Consider the following 13,783-nt stretch of genomic DNA (forward strand, 5'->3'; position numbering starts at 1 on the left):
CTTATCTCAATGTATTTATCAACTTTATTAATTTTTTTTCTTCCAAACATGTTTTAATACTCGTCTTATAATTGTCAAACACATTGTAAATGTGATATTTAAATAAAATATAAGTGATGGATTTAAATATATATATATATATATATATATATATATATATATATATATATATAAAACATAAAAGAATTGATGAAATTTTTATTCACATAAACTGAATTTAAATAGAGATATTTTTTAAAATTGAAATAGAAAAACATATTAATATCCTACCCATACCATACTTAACAAATGCTCTTTCATTTTGCAAAGAAAGCCAATACTTTACAAATTCGTCAACAACTTTAACCATTTCTTCCGAAAAGAACATGCATCCAAATTAATTATTCTCCTTGTTAAAGTTTATCATTGTCCAAGATTTTTAGCCTTATTTATTAACTTTGAAATATTAAAATCTCAGCTTTTTTTACTGTAACAATTATTGTGACAGTGCTGATTGAAACAAAAAAAATGGAAAGTGTTCAAATCTTGAAGAGGAATGTTCAGATAGTGAAGAGGAAGGGAAAACTAAAATGCCACAATTCATTTCATATATGGAACAGTTAACTGATAAGTTTGATTTCTTGAAACTGAACCGAAAAACAATGCAGTGCAGTTTTATATACAAACAGTTCAGTTTTTTTTTTAGTATAAAATAATGCAGTTAACCACATATTAGGTTCTATTTTATCTCTTCAACAAGTTTAGTAATAAGCATAACGATTCTATTTTTATGTGGCACTAACGATTTAATAATTTTAATAACTATCTTTGTAGTTCTAGAATGTTTTGGTTTATGTTCCTATCTACTATCCGGATATACCAAGAAAGATGTACGGTCTAATGAGACTACTACGAAATATTTACTCATGGGTGAAACAAGCTCAGTAAATTATGCCCAGTCCTAACAATACGTTAAGTGTCTTTTTTTTATTGAATATATAACTTTAATTTTAAAGAAAACTAAATTTAAATAAATAATGATTTGAAAAGGATAAAATGTTAAAATAAATATTTTAATTTAAAAATGATTAAACTTAAATTAATATATATTTAAAAGATAAAAATTAAATTATAAATTTTTAATTTAAAATAAAAATTATATATATATATAATTATTTATTTTCTAATTTTATGTATTTATTTTAATACATATGAAAACAAAATTAATATATATATATATATATATATATATATATATATATTATTTTTTTTTTGAAATCCTGTAATTATAATTAGATTTCAAAATTCGGTAATTTTAATTTTTTTAATCAAGTTTTAAAATCTGGTAGCTTCCTAAATATGTTTTTTTAAAATCGTTTTAGTGGGTTTAAGTTGGTGAGGTGGGTAAAAATAAAAAAAAAGTTATTTTGGTAATTTTGAATAACTTGGAGGTGTTGAAGAAATCTTTAGGGGTGGAGGAAGAAGTGCCCAAAAAGAAGATGCCCCATTGACCCAAAAAGAACAGAAGGCACACCCTACCAAAATAACTAAATAATCCAGGAAGCAAGTAGAGGCCACAAAAACGGTAACCGATCAAAGGTGCTTTTTGAGCTACCATTGCTCAATTCTTTTCCATCAATAATTGGCATTTATTAGTTTTAACAGCCACACTCAGTGCTATTGTTGAGATTTTATCTCAAGATAACAAAAAAATCTGACTATCATGATAGATTATCCATCAACAGCTATTATCACGCTATAATCACAGTTCATGATTGCGATGCTATTAAGTATCATCATAAGCATAAGGGACTCAAACTTATCTCAAAGAATATGAGTTTCTCTTGGTATATATAACATTTCCATTACTAACAAATGAAGGAAAGTAACAGGAGAGAAATGAAAAAGGAAAATTGAAAAAAAAAAACCCATTACTTCTTCTTCCCTGCTTTTCCTTCCTTTCTCCTTACAATTTCATCAGCATATTTGACACCCTTTCCTTTGTATGGTTCTGGGGGTCTCCATTTCCTGATAGAAGCAGCAAACTGGCCGACCTCAGATTTGTCAAACCCACTAACTGTGATTCTGGTGTTTTCTTCCACCTTCACTTTGAGGCCACTGGGGATTTCCATCTTTACAGGATGAGAAAATCCAAGATTCAGCACCACTGCGTTTCCTTCTACCATAGCACGATAACCGACACCAACAAGTTGAAGCTTCTTTTCAAACCCTTGAGATACTCCAACAACCAGGTTGTTTGTAAGAGTCCTGTAACATTTATGTGTCAAGTATGAATATATGATCAAAGAAATATGACTAAGATTCATATTTAAGCTACCCCAGTTAAACTGTGATTCTACTCATACAAGAAAAACTTTCATACTTTAAATGGATGATCACAACAGGGGAACTAACATCAATAATAGAATTATGCCAAGCCAGGCGATAACAGATTAATTTCCCCCAACAACAACAAAAGGTGCGTATCTGCAAAATGTATTGCACAGATTTGAATGTTTTGAAGACTATTCACAAATCTAGGTATGAGTCTAACTAAATCCTTTGGGCACAACTATATCTCAAGTTCAATAATAAGAAATAACCAATCTGTGAACTACCAAGGGCTAATTGTAAAAGTTTATTGCAGCGAGAGTGAAATCAATGTTTCTGATCGCCAGCTATGAAAAGCAGAAAATAGCACAAGCTTTTCATTGAATTACAGCCATGGAAAGAAAGGGGAGGGGAGTTGTGGGGAAGAGTACGGGAACTATTCAAAATGGAAGTTTTCAATGAGAACTAAATGGAACCTTATCCCGAACATTATTAGTTACAGCTTGTTGTAGAAGGGAGTAGTAAAAGGGCAAGAAAAGAACTATCAAGGTTCCAATAAGCAGAATATTATATGATTTCATTAACATTCAATATTGTAATCAGAATATTCCTTTTAAGTGGTATCGAGTGCAGAGTTCATTCCATGATCTGAATCCATGGCATTCAGGTCAGAAGGCCAGCCAACATTCTTATCGTTGTATTGATGCTTACCCTTGCACTACAACATTCTAATTAGAATCACATAATGGTTTCATGAAAATAAAGATTAGTTTTACCAAAGATATATTCAAGATCACAAAAATCCCCAAACAATATAATCATCATGAACCACTAAATTATCATGATTAAAAATAACATTGCCTAATTGACAAGTGATCCATTCTATATCACTACTTTCCCGTCTTGTCTTCTAACAAAATTAACACAATACTAGTTACCAACATCTAGCTCAGATAAATTATTGCTATGGCTAATCACAAAGCAACATGAACGAATGAACAGTAGGTTATAAATTTACTACTATCATTATGCCACAAAAATTGGTGCATTATGCAACGGACATTGGCAGCAACATATCCTATTTCCTACAGTCATCAAGTCAAAGTTTTTTTTGTTTCCATTTTCATCTCCGTGTGTTTACAGAACAATATTGAAATAATGAGACAAAGGTGCAAAGGTAATCAGCATGTATTAAGACAAAATGGAAATTTAATACTCCCGAATCCTAATTGAGAAAGGAGGTCAGTAAAATGAAGTACCTAAAAAGCCCATGCATTTGATTGGCTCTTCTGGTTTCAACTGCCTTTTTAACCCTTATAGTCCCAGACTCATCCCTCTCAACCAACACTTCTCGAGGATAAGTTAATGCCAGTTCTCCCAAAGGACCTTTAACTTGTATATCCTGTCCTTCCAAATTTACCGTAACATTTGATGGCACTGTAATTCGTTGTTTCCCAATTCTTGATTCCTTACATTCTACAGTTTTTCTAACGAAACCAGCTTGAGCACCAGGAATACTAGAAACTCTGAGCTTATTTGTCTCACCCACGAAAACAGTCTTCAAATTGCTGAAATAAGACAGCAAAACTATCAGTGAGATTTCTCAATCCTATATAACATTTACTGATTTAAATGTACTTCTCATCACCCAAGAATTATACCAATCACATGAACAAATTACTAAGAAAAATAGAGGAAAACAAAAACCAAGAGTTCTGTCAATAGACCCAAGGCCAATTTAATTCGACATTTCCCTAAAATTTAGAAGTTATTTTCCATTTCATAGAATGTAGAAATGCACACTAAAGAACAACACCCAGCTTGAACGTGACGCAATCAATGAAGTGAGCACAAGCAATAATCTACCAAAATTATTTCTGTTAACAGAAAAATCATGAATAAAAACAATTACATTCCCAACTAATGATTTCATCAAGAACTCCCTCTAAGCATGCTCATTAAACTTCTCTTCAAGTCTGTACATGTCGCTGGCAACGTAAAATAGAAAATTCATAATCATTATTCTTCACATATTGACAATACCACTAACAAGCATTTCATCAAATATCCTCAAAGCAACACCCACTTCATTGAATTCCAAGCACAGATCCACAAGATTATTATCACAGTTATGATTACCCACGAGCAAATCATTTTGAAGACCAGAGTGAACTCAAAGCCCCACAATTTCTTGAACTATCACATAATTCTTTAGGCCCAATTGAGATTGAGGCACTTAGAGCCATTCAAGTGAAAGAAAAACACATTCAAATGTTCAGACAGCTAGAGAGTTCAGAACAGTCGTTTTTCTCAAAGTTTAAAACTGTACTTGCTACTGCGATAAAGGAGCTAAAACCCGTAAAGGGTGGTTTTTTCTTCCGTGAAATGTAATATTTGGTAACCATATAACCGACATTGAAGATTGCAATGTAAAACTAAAAGTGTTCCAATACACAGGGAATTGAAAAAGGGAAGTAGCATAAGTGAAGCAAATAAGAGAAAGAGAGAGTAAGAATCTTTACCTTATACAAAAAGAGGAAGTAACTGAGGAAGCCATTGTTACACCGTCCAAGGTTGTTCCACCAAGAACAGAAGAAAAAGCCTTATCCAATGAAATATCGTATTTTTATTTATTTTTAATAACAGAGTGATCGGTAATTTGAAATAACCCTTTTTGGTCCAAGAAATGATGATGAGGTAACTCCTATTGGGCCTATGATTATTCTTTTTGGGCCAAAAGCCCAACAAGAGTCTAAGATTGAGTAATCCCTCCAGTGAATTACTCTATTTCAACTTCTTTTAATTGTTTCACCAAAAAAAATATTTTAATAAGTTGAGAAAAATAAATTATTTATTTGAGATATATCCTACTTATTGTCATGAAGATTGTGTCAAGGGAAAGATACTAGTTTTCTATAATATTGTAAACTACGTTTCAAACTCTAGTTGAGAGAAATGTTTAAACACTTCATGTTTAATTGATTGAGTTGTGAAGGAGAATTTTTAATTAATCATATATGTGTTAAAAGAAATAGTCTAGAAGATTGTGCAAAAAGATTAGAACATTATTTAATAGTTTTTGTTGAAAAGTTTAAAGTGGGGATTAGTTGCTAAACAAAGTATATAGTATCATCTTTATGGAATAACATCAAAGACAAAATTCAATACATAGTAATTGTATTTTTGGTGAAATTATGTAATTGTTATCCTCTATATTTTCTCCCATTTACCAAGCTTAGAATGAAGGAAAAAAAAATCCTTTTCACTTATCAGTATAGTAAAGTAATTATTTATCAACAACGCATTCAAAAATTCTACCTTCTCTAGAAATACATTAAATATGAGATTCCAATTGATATAATTTAAATTTGTGAGACAAAAATTAAATAATTACATTTAAAAAAACTAAGAATGTAATTAAGAGGATTTGATAATTTAAATATTTTTTACATTGTCATATAATAATATAGTATTATCCATATAATAAAATTATTAATGTTTATAATAACTAATTTAAATCACAATTAGAATTTACACAAGCTTGTAAATATCTTTACATCGTTAATGAAAATTTTAGAACTTTAATATGATGAGATACTACTTTTTTTTTTTTAATTTTTAATAACGGATCTTTTTATTCAGCTCTTACAATTTAAGGAAGGATTTAGTGGGATAATGCAAAATAATAAAATCTGAGTCAAATTCAAAACTTTATAAGATAATTTTATGATTTTTTTTATACAAGGTGCTCAACTTTCTAGTAATTATAATGTGAAACTTAAATTCACGATTCTCATTACTTACCAAACCTCAATACTATTATTTTAATAATTTTTTATTCCATTTAATTACAGATTTATCTTTTATTATATACCTTTTTTATCAAAATAATAATCACATAATCAATTATAACATATATTTTTTTCTTAAACTTAAACCCTAGTAAATCTCGATATTTGAACAATGTAATAGAATTACTCATTAACGGACCAATTTCCAATTAAAAGTAGAAAAATTATCTAAACTATCACTGCTGTTTTATAAGCATTGTGTACATTTGAGCAATTCACACTTCTAAAAAATCTTCAATGGAGTATGTCCAGACTTGAAAATCCTTCATTTAAATCACAACCTTTCTTCTCAGTTTCCTAAGATTGTGTTCAATTGAGAGAGAAGATTTGAAAGAGTGGATAGGTTTGGCTGGATTTGAAAATAAATTATGTGTTTTTTTTAAGAGATTCAGAGGTCATTATAAGTAGATTTGGATGTAAATGTGAGGAATTTGATTGATACTATAAATTAAAAAATATGTTTTGATACAAGTATTGGTTAAATTACCATTTTATCCTTTATGTAATAAGTAGTACAATTTGATATTTATATGAGTAAATTTATTTTGTTAATTTTTTTAACTACTAAAATCGAAAAAAAATAATACCAAGTGATGTGGGATTGGATCCAAGTGATGTAGGATCGAATTCAAGCGATGTGGGATCGGATCATGCCTGGATCGGTTCCAACTATGGTAGGATCGAATCCCTTCTTCAATGAACGTGTAATTGCTCAATATTTCACAAAGGATAAACGTGTATTTTCACAATTAATCATCTCAAATCACCTTCCATTAGGCAAAATGGTAAAAGTAATATATCTTGCTATCACTAGTTTTTAATTAACTACTAACGAACATAAAACTCACTTCATAATCTATCTTTCCAAATTTTTTTTCCTCATTTTTTCCTCAATCGAACGTAGCCTAAATGTAGTAATCCTATATTAGTCATTATATTAAGTTGAATATGCGTCACAACACAAGTACTATAACCTTATAAGTTATCATCATAACATGCATGAGATGTGTATAAAAGAAAAATTATGTAAAATATATATAAAGAATGAGATGCAAAATCATGTTAATCCATTATGGCTTTTTCTGGTAACATTATGCTTTTGTTAAGAAAAGACTTTTGAGTTGTTGGTTCTTGAATGTTGAGTGGTAAAGTAGATTTTGCCAAGTTGGCTCAGGTACTGTTCTTGATCTAAGAGTAACTAGCTCAGCTTCTGCAACATACTTCACTACTTTATGCTGTAAAGTGTGTTTGCTTTAAAATAGGTCAAGTACTCCTTCATTCAATACACATACTCTTCTCTGCTTTCAACACTTCTTTATGCACATAAATTTGGTTTCACCATCTCTCATTTATGTACTTGCTTTTCCTTTCTCCACATGGAACACCATGGTTTTACAGAGAATTTTTTCTGTGAACATAAAAACATAATTACAGAACATTCTTCCTTTGTCATTAAGGTTTAACAAAAGAAGTTAAGATTGTTTGTAATGTAAATGCATTATTTTGTTAAAAGACAACCTATTTTATTGATTTTAAGGCAAATTTTATCTTTGTTTTTATAATAACTTATTAAAAACGATTGGAAATAAAGTGAGTCAAAAAGTCTCATATTGATAGAATAAACAAAGTTAAATATTAGGTTAAAATACCTTTTTGATCCCAATTTTCGTCAAGTTTTTTCACATAAGTCCTAATTTTGGTTTTGTGTTCAAATAGGTCCCAATTTTCGTCAATTTTGTTCAATTGGGTCCTCACTTCGTGGTCAATTTTGTTCAATTGGGTCCTCACTTCGTGGTTTTTTTAAATTTTACTTTTATTTTTTTTTTAATTTTTTAAATTTTTTAAATTTTTTTTTAAATGTACACATGTCAACTCAAAAGTGTGCCACGTGTCACTTCGTGGTTTTTTTGAATTTTTTTAAATTATTTTTTTGAATTACTTTTAATTTTTTTTAAATGTCCACGTGTCAACCCAGTAGGGTGTCACGTGTCAAAGTCAATGTTCTAAATTCATTTTAGTCTCTATATTTGTTATTTTTGTTCAATTAGGTCTCAATTTTTGTTAACATTAACCAATTTGGTCCCTCTCCAAATTAAAACCAAATTTAATTTTTATATTAAAATTCACATTTTTTATTAAATATTTTTATATAATATATTAAAATTCACGTTATTATAACTTTGATATAAAAAATAAATTTGGTCACATTTTCGATAGGGACCAAATTGGTTAATGTTAACAAAAATTGGAACCTAATTGAACAAAAATAACAAATACAAGGACCAAATTGAATATAGAGTATTGACTTTGACACGTGGCACGCTACTGGGTTGACACGTGGACATTTAAAAAAATTCAAAAAAAATTCAAAAAAATAAAATAAAAAAATTCAAAAAAACCACAAAGTGACATGTGGCACGCTCCTGGGTTGACACGTGTACATTTAAAAAATATTAAAAAAATATTTAAAAAATATTTAAAAAATAAAAAATAAATAAAAAAACCACAAAGTGACACGTGGCAATCACTATTCATGGTCGTTAATGATTTAAACGGTGTTAGCAAAAAAGGATCCAATTGAACAAAATTGACGAAAGTTGGGACCTATTTGAACACAAAACCAAAATTAGGACTTATTTGAAAAAACTTGACGAAAATTGGGACCAAAAAGGTATTTTAACCTAAATATTACATAAGAATAAAAACTTATAACATCATTGCTTTAAGGTTTTGTGTTAAAAGTGGTGTCAAATGTATTATATGTGTATGTATAAAACCAATGTCATATATATAGAATCATAATCTTTCGATAACTATAACCAAACCATTCGATAAAATATAAACCCATAAAAAAATATCAAATATTGTAAAATAGAAAATTTAAACAATATAAAAAGAAAAGATCCACACAATTATTATTTTAAGATTTTGGATAAAAAATATTATTATGATTTCTTATCCGTTAGAAATCTTACATCAACAAAAGATAAGATTAATTTAGAGTATATAAATTATGTAAATCTCATCTTACAAATTAGTTATGAGGTTTAATTATGTTTAAGTTCACTTCTTAACATGCTATCAAAACTATAATGTTAAAACTTGTCGTATAAAAGTTGATTTTTGTTGAATTTATTAGTCCAATCGTTATCGAATTATTTTTGATTCTTAAATTTTAATTTTTAACTTTTTATATTTAATTAATGTTCAACTTATACTCATTTAAATTTTCAAAAGGCTTCTGTAAAAAGTAGACACAAGACTTTAATTATTTGATTTTGGTAAATATTTTTGTCTAGTTTTGTTTGAAAGAGTTATACCTTTTCTGCAAAGAAGGTCTTGTGAGGAATATTATGAAACCAGCTTTATTACAGAAGATCGTTATCTGCCTTTTCTGCTTCGATTGCGAAAGTGCCTTTGCATGTGGTCAAGCAAGCAAATATAATCATTTTAGTTTTTTAAATTTGATGTTAAAATACACTTTCAATAATATTTCAAAATTATCTTAGAAAATTTTATTTTATTTTCCTAATAAAATAATTTAAACATTTTAAAAAAACTTAAAAGCATTTCAAACCGTTATGCCAAATAATTTAGTTTGTGATGTTACATGGACCAACCTCCAACTCCAACATCTTTTAGGTACGTGATTGACTCCTTCAAGATTCAAAAAAGAAAAGGTTGATCTAACATCTTTGACATCCCTCTAAGCATATAAATATAATGTTGAAAGATGTTAAATAGAGACCAACAAAATTTAAAGAAGGGATTATTATTGTATATAAAATATTATACTTTCATTATTCAAGATAATGCTGAGTTGTATATCACCTAGATTGTCTAGATTATCCATTTCACATAATAAAATTTGAATAAAAGAAAAAACTATCAAAAGATCCTTTTTGCTTATGCAAAAGTTTTTATTACACTTGTTTTGATGTGCATAATTAATATCAAAGGATTCCGACTTTGAAAACTACTAACACCACTAAAATTCTATTTAGTTAGAAACGAGTTAACTAACTAATTATAGTGAAATGGAATCGTTAGCACATTAAATTTGTATAATAATTTATAAGTGAGTTTTGTTATATCATTTAAAAGAAAAGCTTAAACACTTATTTGGTCTTCATTTTCACAGTATTTGTTGTTGATGATCCTAATTTTTGCAAGTGTTTTGTGTTTAATTTGGTCTTTTTGTGCCACGTTATCTCAATGAATAACAAAGCACTATACATGTGGCACTATTTGTATTACGTCTTCCATTTTGTTTATTACATGGACAGTTTGTATACACTGAGATAAAGAAACTAGGTTTAAATTAGGAATTTGGGGAAAACTTAATTAAGGATTTAGGGATTTGTGCTATTGGTGAAAAAACATGATTTTGTGACTTAATGATCAAATGGAAAGAAAACAAAAAAAATATTGTGAATTTCATCATCTTATTCACGAATTAATAAAAGGACAATTATATTTTAATTATTAAATTTTGACAACTTTATCTTACAACATGAGGTGACATTTTCTGAGTGATTTTAAAATATTGAAAACGAGAAAATACAAAAACGAAAAATCACTTCAAAAATAATACATAAAATTATAAGAGAAAGTTATCAAAATTTAGTTGTCAAAAAATCATTTTCCTTAGCTGATTTGATAAATCTAAAAAGGAAGATTAAAGAGACCGTTGGTTTAAATTTTCAACTAATAAAAACTAATATCTAACATTTGTCGCCGATAATAATAAAGAAAAAAAACATAACCTCTGTGTTATTTCGACTTAAAGATTGAATTCGGTACCAGACTGTTAAAAATGGCATGATAGACTATAATTTAGCATAAGATGAATCTTTATTTTCCTCATTCTTACGTTTGACACCTCTATCATATACAAAAAAGAATTGCAAAAAGGGTAAAGAGAGAACAAGTATGATTATTTGAAAACAAAGAACATTATAATCTTCGTAGATAGATGTTGATTACATGGTACCCACCATGCACCTTGTTTCGTTTACAAGCACTGCAACATAAACAGGTAGGCATGATGGTGAGTACATGTCCAACAAAGAAAACAGAAAAGGTGAGGAATCAGTGAGTGGTGTCTTCCATTTTCATGATTCCACTCAGAGATGTTCAAATTTTGTTGCCGAGAGTGGTCCATGGGTGCATGGGTGGTGGCAAGTCAATGGAGACAGGGTGTGACTGTGTGCCTCAAAATTGGGGAGCGTAAGAGAGAGGAATTCACGCTTTTCTTTTGCCTCACCCCACGCGTGAATATACTATTCTCTGCACCCTTTTCGGGTTTCAAAATCCCAATCATCCTTTTTCACCATAGCTCTTTAAAACACACCCTTCACATAGTTTCTGTTACCATCATCTCTTTCATCCTCAACTCAACACAACACACTACTCTCTCCCTTTTTCTGCAACAAGGGTCACTCTTGTTTCAGCTTAATCTACACAAGCAAATATGTCTGTAAGTCCCTTCTTCTGATTATATCTCTTACACAAGCACAGAATGGTTTGGTTCATTGCACTTGTTTGTGCCTTTGAAGTGAAGTTTATGACTGAGATTGCTACAATGTTTCACACTGCAGAATCATTCTGCTATAACCATTTTTTGTACATGTATCTACTGCATGATTGGTTTTCAGTTGTAGATATAGTTCAAAGATTATTGCATTGGAATTTGAGTGTGAAAAAAAAAAATGTAAAGTGAATGTCAAATGAATGTAAAAATGTGTGAAAGTCTTTTTTTTTTTTTTCATACTTCTACTCTCAAAATAAAAGTTGGTTTTTCTTCATTATTGCATTGGAATTTCATGGAAGCACGTTTTCATCTGATATTTGTTGTAGTACAAAAGTACTAACAAGCATTTTTCTTTGCAGAATATGATAGAGGTGAGAGTCCCAAATCTTGATTGTGAAGGATGTGCTTCAAAACTAAAGAAAGCTCTCTTCAAACTCAAAGGTGCATTTTTGAATAAGCAATTCTGTGTTTTTTTTTTTCTTTTCTGGTTTTTTCTTTTTGGGTCCCCTTTCATTTTCTGGTATACATGGGCCATTGAAGGGTAACAGTTGTGTTGCTTATCTTTGCATTTTGTTTGGGCTTTGATTTCAAAAATCTCCATGTGCATTCCTCACTTTCTTTGCTAAGTGTTAAACCATAAGTCAAGAATTTGGTACACCATACCATTCTGGGGTCCATGTAGACCTTCCTGTTGCCAGTTGGGTTCCAAGTTTCTTCAGACATGTTTTCCAATCTAACAAATTAGGTTGCCTCTCTGTCACACCTTAACCAAACAACATTAATTGTCATTACTAATGAAAACAAAACCAGTTCTGTAAGCTTACAACAAATTAGAAATGGACCCTTCACATTATTGTAATTACTGGTTGATCAATGTTAATTATTTTGAGGTGAAAGTCTGCAAGTTATATGCAACTATACATCTTTAGTTGTTGTTTCATTACTTCCTATAATGTGTATTCTGTTACATGGATAGATGATGTCTTAAAGTTACAACTTTTAGGTTTTGGTAGTCAACAAAAATGATTCTCATTTCTTTCTTCATGAAAAGTGAACTCATGAGAAACATGACATTATGAGCTCTCATTCAGCATGGTAATAAGCATACCCAAAAGCAAGAAAAAAAGTACTACAAAGTGACTTTTACTTAAGTTGGGTCATCAAGCACCATATGTATAATTGAGTTACTCACTTTTTTTAACTACCATGCTATGAAATTTAGCTTTTTTAACTTAGTCTATGCTTGGTTTCACGTTGGAGACACCCAAAATCAATTTCTAAAATCCATTCATGTTGATAAATTGTTTTGAGACACTCAAAATCAATTCAAAAAAACAAGTTCACATCGAGACAGAAACAACTCTTTCTAAATTCTTCATCAACTAAAGTCGATTTTCTCACATAAAGTAAAATCAATTCCCCAAACTCACAACTTTCTGCTTTTTGTCAAACCAACTGAAGTCTATCTGTCAAAAGATTGAGTTAGAAGCATATCAGAATGTATTATGTATAAGTTTTTGAGCTTTGAATGTGTGATTTGCAGGAGTAGATGAGGTAGAAGTTGAAATGGAATCACAGAAAGTAACAGTGAGGGGTTATGGATTGGAGGAAAAGAAGGTTCTGAAGGCAATAAAACGTGCAGGGAAAGTGGCAGAACCATGGCCATTTCCAGGACATGCTCATTTTTCTTCATTTTACAAGTACCCTAGTTACATTGTTAACCATTACTATGATGCATACAAAAGTGAAGCTACCAATGGAGTTCACACTTTCTTCCACACCCCTGCAGTGTATTCAGTTGCTGTGGCATCTGATGAAGCTTTTGCTTCTCTCTTCAGTGATGATAACCCTCATGCTTGCACTATAATGTAATTGGATTAGATCAGGTTCATGCATACTTTTTCCCTCACTTCTCAGGTTAGTTTCTCTTTTGAAGAGAGAAAGAAGAAGAAATTGAGTGAGACATTTTCTCCTAGGAAATTAGAGTATGTTTACTATTGGTTGATTTTTTTGCCAATTTTCTCGAGTGTATTGTCTTGTGCCTCCTTTTAATATCCAATGAGTTTCTTGGTTAATTTCTTTTTTTTGA

General features: G+C 29.8%; 2 protein-coding genes across 2 annotated transcripts; one reads left to right on the forward strand and one right to left on the reverse strand.

Moving 5' to 3' along the window:
- Positions 1 to 1,727: 1,727 nt before the first annotated feature.
- On the reverse strand, positions 1,728 to 4,969 carry LOC114181058 (50S ribosomal protein L6, chloroplastic). The gene is made up of 3 exons (XM_028067380.1): positions 4,833 to 4,969; positions 3,570 to 3,878; positions 1,728 to 2,247 (listed from the first exon to the last, which is right to left on the reverse strand). The coding sequence occupies exons 1-3, from the start codon at positions 4,865 to 4,867 to the stop codon at positions 1,911 to 1,913; spliced, it is 681 nt and encodes a 226-aa protein (XP_027923181.1). The 5' UTR covers positions 4,868 to 4,969; the 3' UTR covers positions 1,728 to 1,910.
- A 6,390-nt stretch (positions 4,970 to 11,359) lies between these two features.
- On the forward strand, positions 11,360 to 13,763 carry LOC114181665 (heavy metal-associated isoprenylated plant protein 31). Its single transcript, XM_028068175.1, has 3 exons — positions 11,360 to 11,640; positions 12,054 to 12,135; positions 13,238 to 13,763. Exons 1-3 carry the CDS (start codon positions 11,635 to 11,637, stop codon positions 13,564 to 13,566), a joined length of 417 nt encoding a protein of 138 aa, XP_027923976.1. The 5' UTR covers positions 11,360 to 11,634; the 3' UTR covers positions 13,567 to 13,763.
- The last annotated feature ends 20 nt before the right edge of the window (positions 13,764 to 13,783 follow it).

Source organism: Vigna unguiculata, chromosome 4 (genome assembly GCF_004118075.2).
Source record: "Vigna unguiculata cultivar IT97K-499-35 chromosome 4, ASM411807v1, whole genome shotgun sequence".
Lineage (NCBI taxonomy): Eukaryota > Viridiplantae > Streptophyta > Magnoliopsida > Fabales > Fabaceae > Vigna > Vigna unguiculata.

Bases quoted from the DNA above. Each gene is read 5' to 3' on its own strand.
- LOC114181665 (XM_028068175.1), top strand. The intron at 12,136-13,237 runs GTGCATTTTTGA...TGTGATTTGCAG, and splicing joins AGCTCTCTTCAAACTCAAAG to GAGTAGATGAGGTAGAAGTT.
- LOC114181058 (XM_028067380.1), bottom strand. From the start codon at position 4,867: ATGGCTTCCTCAGTTACTTCCTCTTTTTGTATAAG. The intron at 3,879-4,832 runs GTAAAGATTCTT...GTCTTATTTCAG, and splicing joins ACTTCCTCTTTTTGTATAAG to CAATTTGAAGACTGTTTTCG. The intron at 2,248-3,569 runs GTACTTCATTTT...TAAATGTTACAG, and splicing joins CAAATGCATGGGCTTTTTAG to GACTCTTACAAACAACCTGG.